This window comes from Danio rerio, chromosome 14 (genome assembly GCF_052040795.2).
Source record: "Danio rerio strain M-AB ecotype USA chromosome 14, GRCz13ab, whole genome shotgun sequence".
NCBI classification, from domain to species: domain Eukaryota; kingdom Metazoa; phylum Chordata; class Actinopteri; order Cypriniformes; family Danionidae; genus Danio; species Danio rerio.
The window spans coordinates 2,613,993-2,638,242 of record NC_141034.1 but is presented as its reverse complement, the minus strand read 5'-3'; the positions used below and the strand labels follow the sequence as shown (position 1 = coordinate 2,638,242).

The 24,250-nt window shown below is 40.1% G+C and overlaps 8 protein-coding genes across 8 annotated transcripts in view; all 8 read left to right on the top strand.

Moving 5' to 3' along the window:
* pcdh2g1.1 (protocadherin 2 gamma 1.1) overlaps nt 1-24,250 on the top strand; it is a 226,530-nt gene that overhangs the window by 12,091 nt on the left and 190,189 nt on the right. The gene's annotated exons all lie outside the window — the stretch shown is intronic.
* Nucleotides 1-24,250, top strand: part of pcdh2g1.2 (protocadherin 2 gamma 1.2) — a 222,937-nt gene that overhangs the window by 8,498 nt on the left and 190,189 nt on the right. The window lies entirely within an intron of this gene.
* Nucleotides 368-24,250, top strand: part of pcdh2g2.2 (protocadherin 2 gamma 2.2) — a 214,072-nt gene continuing 190,189 nt past the window's right edge. The window contains exon 1 of the mRNA NM_001444390.1: nt 368-2,734. Within this exon, the coding sequence (NP_001431319.1) occupies nt 368-2,734 (2,367 nt within the window). The remainder of the gene's footprint in view (nt 2,735-24,250) is intronic.
* pcdh2g2.3 (protocadherin 2 gamma 2.3) lies at nt 4,048-6,423 on the top strand (the record flags this gene model as incomplete). Its single annotated transcript, NM_001444392.1, is given in 1 exon segment — nt 4,048-6,423. A coding segment is annotated over 1 exon segment (2,376 nt), but the record flags the coding sequence as incomplete, so codon positions are not given.
* pcdh2g3 (protocadherin 2 gamma 3) overlaps nt 8,118-24,250 on the top strand; it is a 206,322-nt gene continuing 190,189 nt past the window's right edge. The window contains exon 1 of the mRNA NM_001024176.4: nt 8,118-10,538. Within this exon, the coding sequence (NP_001019347.3) occupies nt 8,118-10,538 (2,421 nt within the window). The remainder of the gene's footprint in view (nt 10,539-24,250) is intronic.
* pcdh2g4 (protocadherin 2 gamma 4) overlaps nt 12,985-24,250 on the top strand; it is a 201,455-nt gene continuing 190,189 nt past the window's right edge. The window contains exon 1 of the mRNA NM_001024177.2: nt 12,985-15,432. Within this exon, the coding sequence (NP_001019348.2) occupies nt 12,985-15,432 (2,448 nt within the window). The remainder of the gene's footprint in view (nt 15,433-24,250) is intronic.
* Nucleotides 16,913-19,292, top strand: pcdh2g5 (protocadherin 2 gamma 5; the record flags this gene model as incomplete). The annotated part of the gene is given in 1 exon segment (NM_001024178.2): nt 16,913-19,292. A coding segment is annotated over 1 exon segment (2,380 nt), but the record flags the coding sequence as incomplete, so codon positions are not given.
* pcdh2g7 (protocadherin 2 gamma 7) overlaps nt 20,746-24,250 on the top strand; it is a 193,694-nt gene continuing 190,189 nt past the window's right edge. Inside the window, exon 1 of the mRNA NM_001024180.2 lies at nt 20,746-23,121. Within this exon, the coding sequence (NP_001019351.2) occupies nt 20,746-23,121 (2,376 nt within the window). The remainder of the gene's footprint in view (nt 23,122-24,250) is intronic.

Below are 24,250 nucleotides of genomic sequence, written 5' to 3'. Positions count from 1 at the left end.
GCTAACATTTTTTTGACGCCTCAAGTTTCATAACAAAATAAGTAGCCCGTCTGCTAAATAAATATTTCGCATCAGTCCTTTGTAATGTTCTTTTAACACTTAAAGCTGTCAGAAGCTTTAATGTCATGCAGTTTCTTTTTTTCAACTCACAGTGTCGCTGTTTAACTGCATAACCTTTACTCTGTTCAGTGCAAATGTCTCCACCCTGCTTATGCTAAAGAGCTGCCAGTTCCTCAGTTACAAAAAATCGTCGACGGTGGCAAGGCCACATTTCAAGCTGTTAGTCTGTTCTTTTATACATTTAATTGTACATTTGTTTCGTTTTTCGTGTTAATAGCAAGTTTTCCCTGGGATTCATTTTTGCTTAATGTCTTGGGCATTTCAAAAGCTCTGCTTTGCTGCTGAGATGTTCGTTCTTTTGTTCTTCGTGCTGATGGCGCACAGCGCTTATGGAGACGTGAGCTATTCTTTCCCGGAGGAGATGAAACGCGGATCTGTGATTGGAAATATAGCGAAGGATCTCGGACTCGATGTGAAAAGACTGTTATCTCGTAAAGCTCGCATTGATGCTGAAGGTAACAGAAAACGATATTGTGACATAAATCTGAACACTGGAGAGCTGACGGTAGCGGAGAGAATCGACAGAGAGGGGCTTTGTGGAAAAAAATCGTCCTGCGTTCTTAAACAGGAGCTCGTGCTGGAAAATCCTTTAGAGCTGCATCGCTTTATTTTTAACATTGAAGACATTAATGATAATTCACCACAATTTAAAGAAAGTGTCATTAAATTTGAAATGCACGAGTTGGCAGATAAAGGATCTCGTTATTTATTAGATGAGGCTCATGATGCGGATATTGGTATGAATTCAGTGCAGACATATACTCTTCAGAATAATGAACACTTTCTCCTTAGTGTATTAACGCGTCCAAATGGAAGAAAATATGGCGAACTCGTGCTGAATAAAGAGCTGGATCGTGAGCAGCAGAAAGAGGTGACTTTAATTCTGACTGCGGTAGACGGCGGGACTCCACCGAGATCAGGTACTGTAGCCATACACGTCACTGTGCTGGATGCTAATGATAATGCTCCAGTCTTTAGTCAGGCCGTCTATAAAGTCAGTCTGCCTGAAAATTCCCCTGTAGATACTGTAGTGGTGACAGTGAGCGCTACTGATGCTGACGAGGGACAAAATGGAGAAGTGACCTATGCATTTGGTCATTTATCCGAAGGTTTGTTGGATATATTTTCTCTCAATTCGTTGTCTGGAGAGATTAAACTTACAGGTATGATTGATTACGAGGAGGAGACTTTAATTGAACTACCAGTTCAAGCCAAAGATGGCCAAGGGCTCGCCAATCATTGTACTGTATTAATAGATGTTATTGATGTCAATGATAACGCTCCTATAATAATAATTCAATCACTGAATAGTCCAGTTGCTGAGAGCTCGTTACCCGGTACAGAGGTTGGCATCATTAATGTGCAGGACAGAGACTCTGAGAATAACGGACAGGTGCGCTGCTCCATTCAGCAAAACGTCCCATTTAAACTCGTGCCTTCAATCAAAAATTACTATTCTCTGGTGACCACAGGTGAATTAGACCGCGAGCTGCTCTCTGAATATAATATTACAATTACTGCTACTGATGAGGGCTCTCCGCCTTTATCTTCCACTAAGAATATTCACTTGACTGTAGCTGACGTCAATGATAATCCACCTGTATTTCAGCAGCAGAATTACAGAGCTCATGTGCAAGAAAATAACAAAGCAGGCTCCTCTATTTGTTCAGTATCAGCTACAGACCCGGACTGGAGACAGAATGGCACTGTAGTTTATTCTCTGTTGTCCTCTGATGTCAATGGCGCACCGGTGTCCTCCTTTTTATCCATTAACGGAGACACCGGGGTCATTCATGCCGTCAGGTCGTTTGATTACGAGCAGATGAAAAGTTTCAAAGTGCTCGTGTTAGCCAGAGACAACGGGTCTCCTCCTCTGAGCAGTAACGTGACCGTGAGTGTCTTCATATCGGATAAGAATGACAACTCTCCTCAGATATTATACCCCTCTCCGGAGGGAAACTCCTTCATGACCGAGATGGTGCCCAAAGCTGCGCAGGCGCGCTCGCTGGTCTCCAAGGTGATCGCCGTGGACGCGGATTCCGGGCAGAACGCGTGGCTCTCGTATCACATCATTAAAGCGACTGATCCGGGACTTTTCACTATCGGTGTCCACAGCGGAGAGATCAGGACGCAGCGGGACATTTCTGAATCTGACAGCATGAAGCAGAACCTTATTGTGTCAGTCAGAGATAACGGACAGCCCTCTCTCTCAGCCACGTGCGCACTGTATTTACTTGTATCAGATAACTTGGCTGAAGTGCCAGAACTGAAAGACATGTCTCATGACGAGAGCAGCTCCAAACTGACGTTTTATTTGATCATCGCGCTGGTGTCCGTCTCCACTTTCTTCCTGACCTTCATCATCATCATCCTGGCCGTGAGGTTTTGTCGCAGGAGAAAGCCCAGACTGTTGTTTGATGGAGCTGTAGCCATTCCCAGCGCGTATCTGCCTCCAAATTACGCAGAGGTGGAGGGCGCGGGAACTCTCCGCAGCGCCTACAATTATGACGCATACCTGACCACGGGCTCGCGCACTAGTGACTTCAAGTTCGTCAGATCTTATAATGATGGCACGCTGACTGCTGACCTGACTCTGAGAAAGACTCAGTCTTCTGTGGATGATCTGGAAGGACTCGATGCAGAAATCAGTGATTCCTTTCAGGTAGGACCATTTCTCTAAAAACTATTTGGTGGAATTACTTAATTTTGTCTTGGTTTACCAGCCCCCTCGTAATTTTCTTGACAGATCACACGGCTTTTTCAAATGCTCTATTAGGACAGGGATTATTCTCAAAAGATCTGAAAATAATTATATTAAGTGCTGTTTTTTCGTCATGGATGTGTAGTTGTTTTTGACGTGGCTTTCTTTTTTTTCTTTCTTTCTTTCTTTCTTTCTTTCTTTATTTATTTATTTATTTATTTATTTATTTATTTATTTATTTATTTATTTATTTATTTATTTATTTTCCCAGCCAGTGGGTGCTCCTGAGAATTTAGAGCTTCAAATGTTGTATATTAGCGATCAAATAAATTTTATTCTTGTCAACGTTGTCAGTTCATGTCATGTCTTTTTAATAATTTATGCAAAATATTTCCCTGTGTATTAAGTCTGTGTGCTTGTTTCATTTTTCTTAAAATCTCACCTAATTTTTATATTATTTAATAAGGTATTTGTAATTTTCTCGTAAGTGAAATCGTTTAAACATCATACTTAGTTTGACTGGCTATTGGCAGTATTTTTATTGGAAATTGAGTGACCAAGTGCTCACACTCACACACGACTTCTCTGCATCTTTCGTCCTAATATTTATTCTCAAACTATTGAGTCTAAGTAGTGCAGTTTTATTCATATTTGTGAATTGGTTTGTATTTATGCCTAAGCGATCAGAATATAAATGAAATGGTTCAGGTGTTTGCTGTTGCTGTCCACGGTCCTGCACTAGCTTTACTCTTGCTGTTTGAAGAATTTGCTCCTATATTGTTGCTTTCTCTCCTTCTTTTAAATACATTAAATTAATCTTTATATTTCTCTTTAAAGATAGTGTCTCTGCTAGGTTATGTTTGTTCATTTGCATTATAAAATAAGTATATATTTGATAATTATCAGTACCTTTTGTGCATTATTCAATGAGTTTCTCCTCTTGGAATTATTATTGCAATGCAGTTTCTTATTTTAACTCAAAGGGTCGCTGTTCGCCTGCAGAATCACAGATATATTATATGTTCACATTTCTCCAACCTGCTTGTGATGTCATATACAGAGCTTGAAGCTCACAATTCTAGAACGCCCTCGACGGTGATGGAACAACATATCCGCCATTGAGAATAATTGTTTTAGAAATATTTGTTTATTTTATATGTTAAGTGTTTTGTTTTTTTAGGATTGCGTTTCTGAAGCATTGCAAACGGTTCTGTGTTGCTGCTGAGATGTTTGGTCTTTTGTTCTTTGTGCTGATGGCGCACAGCGCTTATGGAGACGTGAGCTATTCTTTCCCGGAGGAGATGAAACGCGGATCTGTGATTGGAAATATAGCGAAGGATCTCGGACTGGATGTGAACAGACTATCATTTCGTAAGGCTCGCATTGATACTGAAGGTAACCGAAAACGATATTGTGACATTAATCTGAATACTGGAGAGCTGACCGTAGCGGAGAGAATCGACAGAGAAGGGCTTTGTGGAAGGAAAGCTTCATGCGTTATAAACCAGGGTTTTGTTCTGGAAACTCCATTAGAACTTCATAGATTTAGTCTAAATATTGAGGACATGAATGATAATTCACCACAATTTAAACAAAGTGTGATCAAATTTGAAATTAGAGAGTCAGCAGACAAAGGATCTCGTTATTTGTTAGATGAGGCTCATGATGCGGATATTGGTATGAATTCAGTGCAGTCATATGCTTTACAAGAAAATGAGCATTTTATTCTTAATGTATTAACTCGTCCTAATGGAAGAAAATATGGCGAACTCGTGCTGAATAAAGAGATGGATCGTGAGCAGCAGAAAGAGGTGACTTTAATTCTGACTGCGGTAGACGGCGGGACTCCACCGAGATCAGGTACTGTAGCCATACACGTCACTGTGCTGGATGCTAATGATAATGCTCCAGTCTTTAGTCAGGCCGTCTATAAAGTCAGTCTGCCTGAAAATTCCCCTGTAGATACTGTAGTGGTGACAGTGAGCGCTACTGATGCTGACGAGGGACAAAATGGAGAAGTGACCTATGAGTTTGGTCATCTGTCTGAAGGCTTACTGGATATATTTATTCTTAATTCGTTGTCTGGTGAAATTAAACTTACAGGATTTATCGATTACGAGGAGGAGAGTTTAATTGAACTACCAGTTCAGGCCAAAGATGGTCAAGGGCTCGCCAATCATTGTACTGTATTAATAGAAGTTATTGACATTAATGATAACGCACCTGTAATATTGCTTAATTCGCTGAATAGTCCAGTTCCTGAGAGCTCGTTACCCGGTACAGAGGTTGGCATCATTAATGTGCAGGACAGAGACTCTGAGAATAACGGACAGGTGCGCTGCTCCATTCAGCAAAACGTCCCATTTAAACTCGTGCCTTCAATCAAAAATTACTATTCTCTGGTGACCACAGGTGAATTAGACCGCGAGCTGCTCTCTGAATATAATATTACAATTACTGCTACTGATGAGGGCTCTCCGCCTTTATCTTCCACTAAGAATATTCACTTGACTGTAGCTGACGTCAATGATAATCCACCTGTATTTCAGCAGCAGAATTACAGAGCTCATGTGCAAGAAAATAACAAAGCAGGCTCCTCTATTTGTTCAGTATCAGCTACAGACCCGGACTGGAGACAGAATGGCACTGTAGTTTATTCTCTGTTGTCCTCTGATGTCAATGGCGCACCGGTGTCCTCCTTTTTATCCATTAACGGAGACACCGGGGTCATTCATGCCGTCAGGTCGTTTGATTACGAGCAGATGAAAAGTTTCAAAGCGCTCGTGTTAGCCAGAGACAACGGGTCTCCTCCTCTGAGCAGTAACGTGACCGTGAGTGTCTTCATATCGGATGAGAATGACAACTCTCCTCAGATATTATACCCCTCTCCGGAGGGAAACTCCTTCATGACCGAGATGGTGCCCAAAGCTGCGCAGGCGCGCTCCCTGGTCTCCAAGGTGATCGCCGTGGACGCGGATTCCGGGCAGAACGCGTGGCTCTCGTATCACATCATTAAAGCGACTGATCCGGGACTTTTCACTATCGGTGTCCACAGCGGAGAGATCAGGACGCAGCGGGACATTTCTGAATCTGACAGCATGAAGCAGAACCTTATAGTGTCAGTCAGAGATAACGGACAGCCCTCTCTCTCAGCCACGTGCGCACTGTATTTACTTGTATCAGATAACTTGGCTGAAGTGCCAGAACTGAAAGACATGTCTCATGACGAGAGCAGCTCCAAACTGACGTTTTATTTGATCATCGCGCTGGTGTCCGTCTCCACTTTCTTCCTGACCTTCATCATCATCATCCTGGCCGTGAGGTTTTGTCGCAGGAGAAAGCCCAGACTGTTGTTTGATGGAGCTGTAGCCATTCCCAGCGCGTATCTGCCTCCAAATTACGCAGAGGTGGAGGGCGCGGGAACTCTCCGCAGCGCCTACAATTATGACGCATACCTGACCACGGGCTCGCGCACTAGTGACTTCAAGTTCGTCAGATCTTATAATGATGGCACGCTGACTGCTGACCTGACTCTGAGAAAGACTCAGTCCTCTGTGGATGATCTGGAAGGACTCGATGCAGAAATTAATGAATCATTTCAGGTAGGACTACAAAATGTTTTACAGTAATAGTTTTTTTTTAATAGATTTTATTTTAAAATCAAACAAAGTATTTTTTTTTGTTGACATCATTAATATCTATGTTTTTGTATAAAGGTTCACGTGTCATAAGTACTTTACGCAATTTCTAATTTTTGGACTTTCAAGTTCTGTTCTAGTGTTGACGTTTTCATTATTACACGGAATTTAAGTTATTGTATCGATTCCAAACCATGAGAAATTACAGCTGAACATGTGAATTGCTTACCCGTAGTCGCATTGTTCCTGATTTAAAAGCATTTATTCCATAAATGTTATTTGTTTTCTTTTAAGATCATGGAAGTAGCTCATGTAAAGGTGTGAATACCAGTGCCTTGCGCAATGTTGGTGAGATTCTCTATCCTTTTATTCACAAAATTTTGGGACTTGAACTGGTTGTTTTTCGTGTTACATTTTATGTGGAATAAAAAAATAACAAGGTTATGGTACTAATCGCTGCTTAATTCATAAGTATACGTTAATCAAAAAGGACTATTACCTATTTGCTTTACATCGTTTAATATCGGTTAGGATTCCTCACATTACGGATGTATATCATATTTTTACCGAACATATGATCTTAAATAAGCTTGCTTTCCTTTGGAATTCGTTAACTGATCTTATTAAGTTGTAATATTTAAAATGTTTTAGTAATGCTATTGTTTCTTATTCATTTCTGAAAATTGTGAAAAATATGATCTTGAAGGACTTTACGTGGACATGAAATCTTTTTTAATAGTATTAACATTTGTTTCGTTTACCCTGAGTTTACGCTACAAAAGTACATTTATAATTTGACTAATTGTCTTTGCTGACGACGGGCACTTTAATATAATGAGGTTATGAGGCTCGTTAAAGCGGTTTAGGCGCACGAACATTCCTGAGGCTCAGTTTAAAGAGTGTATATTTCCACAGCTCATATATGCTTGCGTGACATATATTTGGGTTTCTAATAGTTGTTTTTTAGATTGTTTGTGGCATTTAAAATTCGGAAATTGAACACTTTCAGTTTACAAGTTGTTTTTAAAGCATGTTATCTTGTTGTCTGAACTCAGTTTGTCTCCAATTGATTCAGATTTTTTTTTTGTCAACCAGTACATAACAAAATATTGTTTTTTGCAGTTTTGCATTTATCTAATGATCCTTTATGTGAAACATGGCTTTTAAAATGAGCCAAATACCTATTTCAGGACTTTTGAACATCCTTTTTATAGGATCAAATAGCAGAGCAGTTCTCATGTTGCTGCCCATGGTGCTGCACTGGCATGAACCCTTTAATTTCAGTGATTTTACTTCTATAATTCGGTCTTCATATCACTGTTTTAGTATCGTATATGTGTTTTATTTATCCACACTGTTCAAATAACACTTCTGGACTTTCTTGTTTCCCAAAATAGTATTTAGTGTATATCTATCAGAAACAGAATTGTAATGCAGTCTTTTATTTCAACTCCAAGTGTCGCTCTTCACCCGTAAAACCATGCATGTCCATCTGTATGCCTTTCTCCACCCTGCTTGTGATGTCATACACCGGGCTTTGAGCTCTTCTCTCTGAAAGTCGTCGACGCGTGGCTGGCTTCAATTTATTTCTAATTCTAGAAATTTACATTTATTTTGTTTATAAATATTATTGCACGTTTGCTTATGAGTTGCTGCGTATGATAATGTCTTGGGCGTTTCAACGGTTCTGTGTTGCTGCTGAGATGTTTGGTCTTTTGTTCTTCGTGCTGATGGCGCACAGCGCTTATGGAGACGTGAGCTATTCTTTCCCGGAGGAGATGAAACGCGGATCTGTGATTGGGAATATAGCGAAGGATCTCGGGCTAGATGTGAACAGACTTTCCTTTCGTAAGGCTCGCATTGATACAGAGGGTAACAGAAAACGATATTGTGACATTAATCTGAATACTGGAGAGCTGACCGTAGCGGAGAGAATCGACAGAGAGGAGATTTGTGGCGACAGGGCTTCATGTGTTTTAAAATTTGAGTTCATGCTGGAAGATCCATTAGAGCTGCACCGCGTTTCACTGCAAATTCAGGATATTAACGACAACTCGCCTGTTTTCTCAAATGATTTGATTACATTTGAAATTAGCGAGTCTGCCATCCGAGGGACTCGTTATCGTCTAAATGCGGCGCATGATGCTGATGTAGGACAGAATGCAGTGCAGAGATACAGTCTACAGAAGAATGACAATTTTCAGCTGGCTATAAATTCAGATGTGCACGGGGAAAAGAGTTTAGAATTACTGCTAGAGAAAGAGCTGGACCGTGAGCAGCAGAAAGAGGTGACTTTAATTCTGACTGCGGTAGACGGCGGGACTCCACCGAGATCAGGTACTGTAGCCATACACGTCACTGTGCTGGATGCTAATGATAATGCTCCAGTCTTTAGTCAGGCCGTCTATAAAGTCAGTCTGCCTGAAAATTCCCCTGTAGATACTGTAGTGGTGACAGTGAGCGCTACTGATGCTGACGAGGGACAAAATGGAGAAGTGACGTATGCATTCAGTCGTATATCTGACAAAGCTAAAAAGATGTTTTCACTGGATAAAAATACAGGTGATGTTCGCATTGCAGGTGCACTTGATTTTGAAGATGAAGCAGTTTACGAATTACGAGTTGAAGGCAAAGATGTATTTGGTTTGTCTAGTGACGCAAAAGTTGTAATAAATCTCTCAGATGTTAATGACAATGCTCCTGAGATACGTTTGAAATCTTTGCGTAGTCCAGTTCCTGAGAGCGCGTTACCCGGTACAGAAGTTGGCATTATTAATGTGCAGGACAGAGACTCTGAGAATAACGGACAGGTGCGCTGCTCCATTCAGCAAAACGTCCCATTTAAACTCGTGCCTTCAATCAAAAATTACTATTCTCTGGTGACCACAGGTGAATTAGACCGCGAGCTGCTCTCTGAATATAATATTACAATTACTGCTACTGATGAGGGCTCTCCGCCTTTATCTTCCACTAAGAATATTCACTTGACTGTAGCTGACGTCAATGATAATCCACCTGTATTTCAGCAGCAGAATTACAGAGCTCATGTGCAAGAAAATAACAAAGCAGGCTCCTCTATTTGTTCAGTATCAGCTACAGACCCGGACTGGAGACAGAATGGCACTGTAGTTTATTCTCTGTTGTCCTCTGATGTCAATGGCGCACCGGTGTCCTCCTTTTTATCCATTAACGGAGACACCGGGGTCATTCATGCCGTCAGGTCGTTTGATTACGAGCAGATGAAAAGTTTCAAAGTGCTCGTGTTAGCCAGAGACAACGGGTCTCCTCCTCTGAGCAGTAACGTGACCGTGAGTGTCTTCATATCGGATGAGAATGACAACTCTCCTCAGATATTATACCCCTCTCCGGAGGGAAACTCCTTCATGACCGAGATGGTGCCCAAAGCTGCGCAGGCGCGCTCCCTGGTCTCCAAGGTGATCGCCGTGGACGCGGATTCCGGGCAGAACGCGTGGCTCTCGTATCACATCATTAAAGCGACTGATCCGGGACTTTTCACTATCGGTGTCCACAGCGGAGAGATCAGGACGCAGCGGGACATTTCTGAATCTGATAGCATGAAGCAGAACCTTATTGTGTCAGTCAGAGATAACGGACAGCCCTCTCTCTCAGCCACGTGCGCACTGTATTTACTTGTATCAGATAACTTGGCTGAAGTGCCAGAACTGAAAGACATGTCTCATGACGAGAGCAGCTCCAAACTGACGTTTTATTTGATCATCGCGCTGGTGTCCGTCTCCACTTTCTTCCTGACCTTCATCATCATCATCCTGGCCGTGAGGTTTTGTCGCAGGAGAAAGCCCAGACTGTTGTTTGATGGAGCTGTAGCCATTCCCAGCGCGTATCTGCCTCCAAATTACGCAGAGGTGGAGGGCGCGGGAACTCTCCGCAGCGCCTACAATTATGACGCATACCTGACCACGGGCTCGCGCACTAGTGACTTCAAGTTCGTCAGATCTTATAATGATGGCACGCGGACTGCTGACCTGACTCTGAGGAAGACTCAGTCTTCTGTGGATGATCTAGAAGGACTTGATGCTGAAGTGAATGATTCCTTTCAGGTAAGATTACGATTTCCCAGCTTAAATAATTTGGCGATTTTAAATGCGTTTTCTTTAGTCCTGTTTTCGTTCTATATTCTTTTTTTGTCACATCAGGTTGCTCTTTTATATTTTTATTATAGAAACATGTTTTTGTTTAGACTTTACTTATATTCTAAATACAAAATTTTACATTTATACACTTTCCATGCCTTGTACACGCATTAGTATCTCAAATGACTTTAATATTTGTTAGCCATTATTATTATTATTATTATTATTATTATTATTATTATTATTATTATTATTATTATTATTATTATTATTGTTGTTTTCATTTTTTTTGCATAGTTTCTCTTTGGAGGAATGTTAAAATTATGCTCACTTTAACTTAAAATTCATAATTTTGTGTGAATCTTTGAGGTTTACAATTTTAACTGAGTTTGTGATAATGTTTTAGCATTTCATAACTTTTTATAGGTCTGCTTTATGTGCAGTTTTGCAACTCAATAGGTTTTATTAAAGCATTATTTGGTGAGGAAACTCTTTTATACCTCCTTTTAATCTGATTATTAATAACAGTCATTTATTAATTTGAAATTGAGGTATCTTGCTTCACAATGAAGTTAAATAATATAGTATATTGTCGTGTATCTTGGATCCTTGACAGTGTTTAATTATTTATTTATTTTATTTTATTTGTTTGTTTGTTTACTTTATATTTTGTTTATTTTGCTGTTATTAAATAATTTTTGTATGAAACTATTAGCAAAAACAAGCATACAAACAAACAAAAGAGACTGGTGGGGGTTTACCGGTTGCTGTCCATGGTGCTGCTCTTGCATTTATTCTTGGCGTTTGGGGGTTTTGCTCCAACATATTGTAGCTATTTTTCTTTTGTGGCATTTCCATTTTTTTCTCGAGTAGTTTACATGCAGTAGTTGTGTTTATCTTACACTCTGTTGACAATGTTGCTACAGACTTCTTTGCTGGGCTGCGTTTCCCAAAAGCATCGTAAGCCTAAGAAGTTCGTAGAAATGATCGTACGACTGATCTTAATATTACGGTCTGTTTCCCAAAAGCATCGTAACTTAAGTAGCACTTGAAAATCTTAGTGGATCTACGAGTGCTCTGGAGTAATCGTAAAGCCTTAAGTGCATCGTAAGGAGACAGAGTTATGAGGGCACCTGCTGGACAACCGGCAAATTGCACCTACAATTTACTTCTCTTCAAAGTCATTATTCATTTTATTTGTACGTATATCTCTATTCATTTATATTTTCTACACATTACACAATTCAATATACAAATAATAATGAATAAAGAAAAAAATAAAAATTACATAATAAATGTTAGAATGAAAAAAAAAATTACACTGTTGTATATGGACATTTCGAGGGTAGTAGGCTATATTTTTGTCCTATTAGCAAATGCACATCAGGTGGGGATAATTAGGCTAAACTTTTCAAAAATAAATGTAAGAGCTTATTTATTTATTTATTTATTTACTTATTTATTTATTTTGATGTGAGATAAGCAATTTTTGATAAAGAAATTGATAAATAATTCTACTTAATTAAGGTTTCATATAAATATCGAAAATGATGCTGATGTCATTTCCGGCAAGGACTGTTAGAATTAGTTTTATGCGAGATTGGAGCAAGACAGTGTTTTTACAGTACGACATTTCCAGTTAATTTATGTTTTTAAACTGGCTCAAAAATATTTTTTTTATGTTATTCGAGTTGAATATACATTCACACAAGTAGAAGAAGAATTATATAGATTGCTATAACATGTGCAACAATAACGAGCCATTCTATAGCGTGACATTTCAGCACTTAACAAACGGATAGCGACTCCTAAGTTGCACTTAAAGCTGGGCTACGTGCAATTGTGTTAAGTGCATTTTTGGGAAACGCACGTGAAACAATAACGAACGTTCGCAAAATGACTCGTAGAAAACGCTCTTAAGTGCTAAGATCAATCGTTATCGGGAAACGCAGCCCTGGTCAGTTACATACAATTGTGAAATATTTACTGAATATACAGCACTGTTCCAGGGATGGGTTGCAGCTGGAAGGGCTTCTGTTGCATAAAAAAATATGCTGGATAAGTTGGTGGTTCATTCCACGGTGGCGGCCCCAGATTAGTACAGGTACTAAGCCGAAATGAAAATGAATGAAAAAATACAGCACTGTTTTGTGTGTTTGTCTGGGTGTGTGTGTGCTTCAACAATTGATCTTGTCACATGTATGAATGCGTGCAGTTTCTCATTTAATCTCATAGTGTCGCTGTTCACCTACGAAACCATTTGTAATTTTTCATGCAAAGTTCTCCACCCTGTTTGTGATGTCATCGAACGAGCTGTGAGCCTCAATATAGCCTAGCTGCGGAATATTGTCGACGGCGACGGGACTAAGTCTGTCTTTTTTTACCATTTAATTGTAGATTTGCTTTATATTGCATGGTATGTTTTACTGGATATAATTTCTGGTTCATCTTTGAGGCATTACAAGCGTTTAGTGAAGCTGCTGAGATGTTCAGTCTTTTGTTCTTCGTGCTGATGGCGCACACCGCTTATGGAGACGTGAGCTATTCTTTCCCGGAGGAGATGAAACGCGGATCTGTGATTGGGAATATAGCGAAGGATCTTGGACTTGATGTGAAAAGACTATCATCACGTAAGGCTCGCGTTGATACTGATAATAACAGAATACAGTACTGTGATATTAATCTGAATTCGGGAGAGCTGACCGTAGCCGTGAGAATCGACAGAGAGGAGATTTGTGAAAATAAAGCTTCATGTGTTATTAAACAGGAGCTCGTGCTGGAAAATCCTTTAGAATTGCATAATTTCATTCTCAATATTGAGGATATAAATGATAATTCACCACAGTTCAAAGAAAGCGTTATTAAATTTGAAATTCACGAATTAGCAGTCAAAGGATCTCGTTATTTATTGGAAGAGGCGCACGATGCGGATATTGGTATGAATTCAGTGCAGTCGTATACACTTCAGAATAATGAGCACTTTCTTCTTAATGTATTGACGCGTCCAAATGGAAGAAAATATGGCGAGCTCGTGCTGAATAAAGAGCTGGATCGTGAGCAGCAGAAAGAGGTGACTTTAATTCTGACTGCAGTAGACGGCGGGACTCCACCGAGATCAGGTACTGTAGCCATACACGTCACTGTGCTGGATGCTAATGATAATGCTCCAGTCTTTAGTCAGGCCGTCTATAAAGTCAGTCTGCCTGAAAATTCCCCTGTAGATACTGTAGTGGTGACAGTGAGCGCTACTGATGCTGACGAGGGGCAGAATAAAGAAGTGACCTATGCATTTGGTCATTTGTCTCAAAAAGTCATGCAGTTATTTTTTATTGATTCAGTGTCTGGTGTGATTAAATTAACAGGAGCGGTTGATTATGAAAAAGAGAGAACAATTGAGCTTCCCATTCAAGCTAAAGATGGTCAGGGCTTATCGACTTATTCCACCGTATTAATAGATATTGTTGACATCAATGATAACGCACCGATAGTAATTCTTAAATCTTTGAATAGTCCAGTTCCTGAGAGCGCGTTGCCCGGTACAGAGGTTGGCATCATTAATGTGCAGGACAGAGACTCTGAGAATAACGGACAGGTGCGCTGCTCCCTTCAGCAAAACGTCCCATTTAAACTCGTGCCTTCAATCAAAAATTACTATTCTCTGGTGACCACAGGTGAATTAGACCGCGAGCTGCTCTCTGAATATAATATTACAATTACTGCTACTGATGAGGGCTCTCCGCCTTTATCTTCCACTAAGAATATTCACTTGACTGTAGCTGACGTCAATGATAATCCACCTGTATTTCAGCAGCAGAATTACAGAGCTCATGTGCAAGAAAATAACAAAGCAGGCTCCTCTATTTGTTCAGTATCAGCTACAGACCCGGACTGGAGACAGAATGGCACTGTAGTTTATTCTCTGTTGTCCTCTGATGTCAATGGCGCACCGGTGTCCTCCTTTTTATCCATTAACGGAGACACTGGGGTCATTCATGCCGTTAGGTCGTTTGATTACGAGCAGATGAAAAGTTTCAAAGTGCTCGTGTTAGCCAGAGACAACGGGTCTCCTCCTCTGAGCAGTAACGTGACCGTGAGTGTCTTTATATCGGATGAGAATGACAACTCTCCTCAGATATTATACCCCTCTCCGGAGGGAAACTCCTTCATGACCGAGATGGTGCCCAAAGCTGCGCAGGCGCGCTCCCTGGTCTCCAAGGTGATCGCCGTGGACGCGGATTCCGGGCAGAACGCGTGGCTCTCGTATCACATCATTAAAGCGACTGATCCGGGACTTTTCACTATCGGTGTCCACAGCGGAGAGATCAGGACGCAGCGGGACATTTCTGAATCTGACAGCATGAAGCAGAACCTTATTGTGTCAGTCAGAGATAACGGACAGCCCTCTCTCTCAGCCACGTGCGCACTGTATTTACTTGTATCAGATAACTTGGCTGAAGTGCCAGAACTGAAAGACATGTCTCATGACGAGAGCAGCTCCAAACTGACGTTTTATTTGATCATCGCGCTGGTGTCCGTCTCCACTTTCTTCCTGACCTTCATCATCATCATCCTGGCCGTGAGGTTTTGTCGCAGGAGAAAGCCCAGACTGTTGTTTGATGGAGCTGTAGCCATTCCCAGCGCGTATCTGCCTCCAAATTACGCAGAGGTGGAGGGCGCGGGAACTCTCCGCAGCGCCTACAATTATGACGCATACCTGACCACGGGCTCGCGCACTAGTGACTTCAAGTTCGTCAGATCTTATAATGATGGCACGCTGACTGCTGACCTGACTCTGAGAAAGACTCAGTCCTCTGTGGATGATCTGGAAGGACTCGACGCAGAAATGATCGATTCTTTTCAGGTAGGACTACACAATTAAAAAATAGTTAGGTAGATTGGGATCTTTTATTATTTGTCGTTTACTTGCTCTCTCTTAATTTTCTTGGCATGGTACATGTTCCCTATCACATGTTAATTTTGGTAAGGATATTCTGAATTTATAGCAATAATTTTGTAAAGTGGTCTCTCTTTTTAAGTCATGCAAGTGCAATTGTTATGCACAACTTTATTTCACTTTCTTTTTTTTAGTGTTTTGGTTCATTTATTATTTTAACTTTTTCTCCTGTCAACTTGTGCTCTTTTGAATTTAGAGCTTTTATATGTTGTTTATCAACAATAAGTCAGAATTTTACAAAGACACGTGCCGCATAATACTTTTATTTATTTATTTATTTATTTATTTATTTATTTATTTATTTATTTATTTATTTATTTATTTATTTCTAAATTAATTAATTAATTAATTAATTTATTTATTTATTTATTGATTTATTTATTTATTTATTTATTTATTTATTTATTTATTTATTTATATATTATTATTGCTAAATGTATTAGTTAAGCTTTTTTTTTTTTTTTACTACTTTATCCAAAGTAAGGTTGTGTACTTATTATTTTTCTATTATAATTATTATTAAGCCTTTATTTGTTTTTGGATATTTCACACAGTAGATTTATTTTAATTTGTAGCCTATTGCATTTATTAGTGTATTACATTTCCATAGTATTTTGTTGAGTGATTTTTTTAAACGTAATTTTAACCTCATTGGCAATGTCGATCTTTTTGTGATTAGAAATGGAATTACCAAAGTGCAGGAGCATGCACACAGTTGTTGCATTTTTTTTCTAATCTGTCTCAAAGTCTTGCATCTTTAAAGTATTACAGTTGTATCCCCTTGTTGTAAATCCTTTTGTATAAAGCATCTGCTAACGAATTTAAACCGAATGGCTCAGGTTTTTTGCCGGTAGCTGTCCGTGGTGCTGCAATGTCTTTTGCTTTTGGTGTTTGGATGTTTTGCTTCTGCACATTGTAGCATTCTTTCCCTAAATGCGATTGTTTTTCTCTTGAATACATTATATTGCTCTTTATCTCTCTCTATAGACAGTGTTGCTGCTGGATTTAGGTGTGTTTTATATTTGCATTGTAAAATAAGTATATATTTCATAAAAGTTGGCTACAGCACCGCTTATTTGTGTGTTATTGTGACATTCTCCACTCACAGTTCTAAACCCCATGCAGTTTCTAATTTCAACTCAAAGTGTCGCTGTTCGCCTGTAAAACCACATACTCGCATTTCTCCACCCTGCTTCTGATGTCATATACAGAAGCTCCAATTCTAGAACGTCATCGACGGTGGTGGAACAATATGCCAGCTATTGAGTACAATCCTTTTATATTCGTTCGTATATTTCTTTTCTTTTCCATGCCAAGTGTTTGGCTTTTTTAGAATCCAACCTGATAGATTTCTGAATCATTGCAAACGGTCGCAAACGCTGCTGAGATGTTTGGTCTTTTGTTCTTCGTGCTGATGGCGCACAGCGCTTATGGAGACGTGAGCTATTCTTTTCCGGAGGAGATGAAACGCGGATCTGTGATTGGAAATATAGCGAAGGATCTCGGACTGGATGTGAAAAAACTATCATCACGTAAGGCGCGCATTGATACTGATAATAACAGAATACAATATTGTGCGATTAATTTGAATACTGGAGAGCTGACCGTAGCGGAGAGAATCGACAGAGAGGAGATTTGTGAAAATAAAGCTTCTTGTGTTATTAAACAGGAGCTTGTTCTGGAAAATCCCTTAGAATTGCACAATTTTATTCTCAATATTGAGGATATAAATGATAATTCACCACAGTTTAAAAAAACCGTTAATAAATTCGAAACAAGTGAGTCAGCAGTAAAAGGATCTCGTTATTTATTAGATGAGGCGCACGATGCGGATATTGGTATGAATTCAGTGCAGTCGTATACACTTCAGAATAATGAGCATTTTCTTCTTAATGTATTGACGCGTTCAAATGGAAGAAAACATGGCGAACTCGTGCTGAATAAAGAGCTGGATCGTGAGCAGCAGAAAGAGGTGACTTTAATTCTGACTGCGGTAGACGGCGGGACTCCACCGAGATCAGGTACTGTAGCCATACACGTCACTGTGCTGGATGCTAATGATAATGCTCCAGTCTTTAGTCAGGCCGTCTATAAAGTCAGTCTGCCTGAAAATTCCCCTGTAGATACTGTAGTGGTGACAGTGAGCGCTACTGATGCAGACGAGGGACAAAATGGAGAAGTGACGTATGAGTTTAGTCATTTGTCCCAAAAAGTCATGCAATTATTTGTTATCGATTCGGTGTCTGGTGTGATTAAACTAACAGGGCCCGTTGATTACGAAAAGGAGAAAACAATAGAGCTTCCCATTCAAGCTAAAGATGGTCAGGGGTTATCAAGTTATTCCACTGTATTAATAGATATTATTGACATCAATGATAACGCACCGATGGTAATTCTTAAATCTCTGAACAGTCCAGTTCCTGAGAGCGCGTTGCCCGGTACAGAGGTTGGCATCATTAATGTGCAGGACAGAGACTCTGAGAATAACGGACAGGTGCGCTGCTCCATTCAGCAAAACGTCCCATTTAAACTCGTGCCTTCAATCAAAAATTACTATTCTCTGGTGACCACAGGTGAATTAGACCGCGAGCTGCTCTCTGAATATAATATTACAATTACTGCTACTGATGAGGGCTCTCCGCCTTTATCTTCCACTAAGAATATTCACTTGACTGTAGCTGACGTCAATGATAATCCACCTGTATTTCAGCAGCAGAATTACAGAGCTCATGTGCAAGAAAATAACAAAGCAGGCTCCTCTATTTGTTCAGTATCAGCTACAGACCCGGACTGGAGACAGAATGGCACTGTAGTTTATTCTCTGTTGTCCTCTGATGTCAATGGCGCACCGGTGTCCTCCTTTTTATCCATTAACGGAGACACCGGGGTCATTCATGCCGTCAGGTCGTTTGATTACGAGCAGATGAAAAGTTTCAAAGTGCTCGTGTTAGCCAGAGACAACGGGTCTCCTCCTCTGAGCAGTAACGTGACCGTGAGTGTCTTCATATCGGATGAGAATGACAACTCTCCTCAGATATTATACCCCTCTCCGGAGGGAAACTCCTTCATGACCGAGATGGTCCCCAAAGCTGCGCAGGCGCGTTCCCTGGTCTCCAAGGTGATCGCCGTGGACGCGGATTCCGGGCAGAACGCGTGGCTCTCGTATCACATCATTAAAGCGACTGATCCGGGACTTTTCACTATCGGTGTCCACAGCGGAGAGATCAGGACGCAGCGGGACATTTCTGAATCTGACAGCATGAAGCAGAACCTTATTGTGTCAGTCAGAGATAACGGACAGCCCTCTCTCTCAGCCACGTGCGCACTGTATTTACTTGTATCAGATAACTTGGCTGAAGTGCCAGAACTGAAAGACATGTCTCATGACGAGAGCAGCTCCAAACTGACGTTTTATTTGATCATCGCGCTGGTGTCCGTCTCCACTTTCTTCCTGACCTTCATCATCATCATCCTGGCCGTGAGGTTTTGTCGCAGGAGAAAGCCCAGACTGTTGTTTGATGGAGCTGTAGCCATTCCCAGCGCGTATCTGCCTCCAAATTACGCAGAGGTGGAGGGCGCGGGAACTCTCCGCAGCGCCTACAATTATGACGCATACCTGACCACGGGCTCGCGCACTAGTGACTTCAAGTTCGTCAGATCTTATAATGATGGCACGCTGACCGCTGACCTGACTCTGAGAAAGACTCAGTCCTCTGTGGATGATCTGGAAGGACTTGACGCAGAAATTAATGATTCCTTTCAGGTAAGTCTTAATTTCAAACTTTTAAAGAAACTACGTGTTTTTTTTACGTATTTAATGATCTTTTTTTTTTTGGAACATTTCACGACTCTTTTCAAACGTGTTATAGTGGATATGATCACTTTGGCCTTTTTAAGGCTTGATATGAAGATAAGAAGTAACCTAATTGTAATTTACGCACTTTATTTACTTTTTATGTACTTAGTACAAATTATGAACAACAATCAACATCTATTTTTTTATATTTAACTTATAAAAAAGTTTAACATGTTTAAACATTTTATAAGTTAAACCTAATACCACAAACAATAACATAAGGGTGTAGATCTACATTCTATATTGTAATTTTAGTTTATTCCGGTTAAACAGATATATATGATCTATGTCAAAAATAAAACAAAACAAAATGGTATAAACAGTAATTTACTCATTGATGGTTGGTTTATTGTTATTGTGCAGTAATTACCTGATCTTTTGCATTAAAAGCTGTAGATATATATTTAATTATCTGTTAGTAGCTGTAGGGATCTCTCCCTTTTCACCCAACCCTTTAGTCAAGCCACTTTTAGCATGTTTATTTATTTGTCTTTTGTCAATCCTGCTGTTCTCGGATGAGTTTGTGATGGTGTTGATATTTCTTAGTTGTACTTTTCTCTTAATTGTCATATTTATATGCTGTTTTAAAGGCATTGCAATTTGCTTAAGAGGAGTGTTGCTTGGAGTTATATTTTTTAAGGATCTTTTTTTATTTGTAGTTGATTTGTTGGGAATATAATAGCCAACGCTCGTGCACACACATTTATTTTTGCTTTGTCTAACTATCAAGTATGGATTTTCAAAAATTGTTTGTCGTAGTTCTTTTACTCTTTAATTGCAAGTCATTTTAAACACAATCCTCTAAATAGCATGGAGCTGGTTCGTCCATTCGCTGTCCATGGTGCTGCATTGGCATTTTCTTTTAGTTGGATATTTAGCTCTCACACATTGTGACTGTGCTGTTGTGGATTTTACTCGTTTTTTAATTTTATTTTGAGTAGCATATATGCTGTTGCTGTGTTTATATTTCTCTCTGTAAAAAAATGTTGCTACTGACATTTGCTTTGTCTTTTATTTGCATAAGCAATTAAGCGTGTATGTGTTAAAAAGCGAACTGCATCGGGTCAGTTTGTTCTAGTCCTGTCATATAAACGAATGTCTTGCAGTTTCTCATTTCAGCTCACAGTGTCGCTGTTTACCTGCAAATCCAGATTTGTGTTTAATATTTCTCCACCCTGATATTTGCGTCACACAGAGCTTCAAGCTCGCCTAAATCTAGAAACTCGTCGACGGTAACCGGGCTGTATATCAGTCGTTTTGTTTGCATTTTTCTGTTTATTGATTTGCTTGTTTGTTCTTTTTTTTCTGGGTTTAATTCCTGAAATATATCTGAATATAATCAAAGGATCTGCATTGCTGCTGAGATGTTTGGTCTTTTGTTCTTCGTGCTGATGGCGCACAGCGCTTATGGAGACGTGAGCTATTCTTTCCCGGAGGAGATGAAACGCAGATCTGTGATTGGAAATATAGCGAAGGATCTCGGAATTGATGTGAACAGACTGTCATCTCGTAAAGCTCGCATTGATACTGAAGGTAATATTAATCGATATTGTGATATTAATCTGAACACTGGAGAGCTGACCGTAGCGGAGAGAATCGACAGAGAGGAGATTTGTAATGAAGGGCTTTCCTGTGAACTTAATTTCGAATTAGTCCTTGAACATCCATTAGAGATGCATCGTGTTAAAATACAAATACTGGATGTTAATGATAACACGCCTACATTTCCTAAAGAGACAATAAAGCTTGAGATTAGTGAGAATGCTGTGAAAGGCGCGCGGTTCCGCGTTAATGAGGCTCATGATGCAGATATAGGACAGAATGGAGTACAAAGATATTCGATTGAACGCAATGATAATTTTATTTTATCAGTTAATACAAAGGTGGATGGTGGTAAAAACATTGAACTAGTGTTAGACAAAGAGCTGGATCGTGAGCAGCAGAAAGAGGTGACTTTAATTCTGACTGCGGTAGACGGCGGGACTCCACCGAGATCAGGTACTGTAGCCATACACGTCACTGTGCTGGATGCTAATGATAATGCTCCAGTCTTTAGTCAGGCCGTCTATAAAGTCAGTCTGCCTGAAAATTCCCCTGTAGATACTGTAGTGGTGACAGTGAGCGCTACTGATGCCGACGAGGGACAAAATGGAGAAGTGACGTATGAGTTTAGTCGTATTTCAAAAACTGCAAACACCTTATTTTCTCTAGATCAATACAGTGGGGATGTAAGAGTTAAAGGCCCCATTGATTTTGAGGTGGCTTTAAGGTATGAAATGCTCATTGAGGGAAAGGATGGCTCTGGTCTTTCCTCAGACACAAAATTAATTGTTGAAATAACTGACGTTAACGACAATGCCCCAATTATTGTAATTAAGTCACTGAATATCCCCATTCCTGAGAGCGCGTTACCCGGTACAGAGGTTGGCATCATTAATGTGCAGGACAGAGACTCTGAGAATAACGGACAGGTGCGCTGCTCCATTCAGCAAAACGTCCCATTTAAACTCGTGCCTTCAATCAAAAATTACTATTCTCTGGTGACCACAGGTGAATTAGACCGCGAGCTGCTCTCTGAATATAATATTACAATTACTGCTACTGATGAGGGCTCTCCGCCTTTATCTTCCACTAAGAATATTCACTTGACTGTAGCTGACGTCAATGATAATCCACCTGTATTTCAGCAGCAGAATTACAGAGCTCATGTGCAAGAAAATAACAAAGCAGGCTCCTCTATTTGTTCAGTATCAGCTACAGACCCGGACTGGAGACAGAATGGCACTGTAGTTTATTCTCTGTTGTCCTCTGATGTCAATGGCGCACCGGTGTCCTCCTTTTTATCCATTAACGGAGACACCGAGGTCATTCATGCCGTCAGGTCGTTTGATTACGAGCAGATGAAAAGTTTCAAAGTGCTCGTGTTAGCCAGAGACAACGGGTCTCCTCCTCTGAGCAGTAACGTGACCGTGAGTGTCTTCATATCGGATGAGAATGACAACTCTCCTCAGATATTATACCCCTCTCCGGAGGGAAACTCCTTCATGACCGAGATGGTGCCCAAAGCTGCGCAGGCGCGCTCCCTGGTCTCCAAGGTGATCGCCGTGGACGCGGATTCCGGGCAGAACGCGTGGCTCTCGTATCACATCATTAAAGCGACTGATCCGGGACTTTTCACTATCGGTGTCCACAGCGGAGAGATCAGGACGCAGCGGGACATTTCTGAATCTGACAGCATGAAGCAGAACCTTATTGTGTCAGTCAGAGATAACGGACAGCCCTCTCTCTCAGCCACGTGCGCACTGTATTTACTTGTATCAGATAACTTGGCTGAAGTGCCAGAACTGAAAGACATGTCTCATGACGAGAGCAGCTCCAAACTGACGTTTTATTTGATCATCGCGCTGGTGTCCGTCTCCACTTTCTTCCTGACCTTCATCATCATCATCCTGGCCGTGAGGTTTTGTCGCAGGAGAAAGCCCAGACTGTTGTTTGATGGAGCTGTAGCCATTCCCAGCGCGTATCTGCCTCCAAATTACGCAGAGGTGGAGGGCGCGGGAACTCTCCGCAGCGCCTACAATTATGACGCATACCTGACCACGGGCTCGCGCACTAGTGACTTCAAGTTCGTCAGATCTTATAATGATGGCACGCTGACTGCTGACCTGACTCTGAGAAAGACTCAGTCCTCTGTGGATGATCTGGAAGGACTCGATGCAGAAATTATCGATTCGTTTCAGGTAGGACTACGTTTATTATGTGTTTATTTCAGTTAGTCCATACCCTGTTCTTCCTTATTGAAAGTAATTTCATATTTAAAGTTGATTACCGACAAAGAATCAGCTCAATTTATTCAATATTCGTCACTACTAAATAACTTTATTTTTTATTTGTAACTTTCTAATCAGTGTTTCGGTTTCGCTCTTGAGTTACTCTTTTCAGAGTTCCCTTACAGACTTGCTGGCTTCAAAATTATATTTGGAAATCTGCTTGGAGTGAAGGTGTTGGTTTCAGCATTTGGTTGTGATGTTGTCAGTGTACTTTTGCTTTAGTCTGGGTTTTTATTGCATAATGCATTTTGTATAACTTTTGCAGTATCCCATGCCTGTGTTGTTGTGTTTATTCTGTCTTCAAGTGTCTTAAGTTAGTCTTATACCAGTTTTTTCCCCCTTTTGAAACCAAATTTCTTTGTCTGGATATTAAAATGATGGCATTACTGGCATTATTTACCCTTTACACTGAAAAAATAATAATATGCTAGATTTACTTATGAATATAGTGCATCATTTTTGCATCCCTCTTTTTAAGCAATTTTCACATTAAATTTAAAGCAATATTACCTAAAAATCTTTAGTTGGTGATGCTTAACTTTTTAAGTATTCTAGCAAATGGTTTTGCTCAAATTTATTGGTTGTTGTAACTTAATATTTTAAGCAGTTTTGTTTACAAATTTAAGCAATTTCTACCATTAAAGTTTTGTGTACCCAATTATAAAATCTTAAGCTAATTTAACTGAAAATGTTTATTTCTTCAACTTTAAAATACTAAGTCACTTATCAGTTAACTTACAATTAGTAATACATTACATAGGGTGGAAAAAAACACAGATAACAGGATTAAAGTAAAGAATTTCTTTATTAGACAAATGCATCTAAAAACATTTCCTGAAAACATTTTTAGGTGTTCAAAAGAATGCTAAATTTTTTACAAATGTACTGCTTTAATAGAAACAATAGTTCAAAAACTGTTTCAAGTGTATTCTTAGAAGTAGCGTTTAAAGCTGTGTTTGTCAAACACTCAGCATAATGGCCTCACAGCAAGAAGGTCACTGGTTCGAGCCCCGGCTGGGTCAGTTGGTGTTTCTGTGCG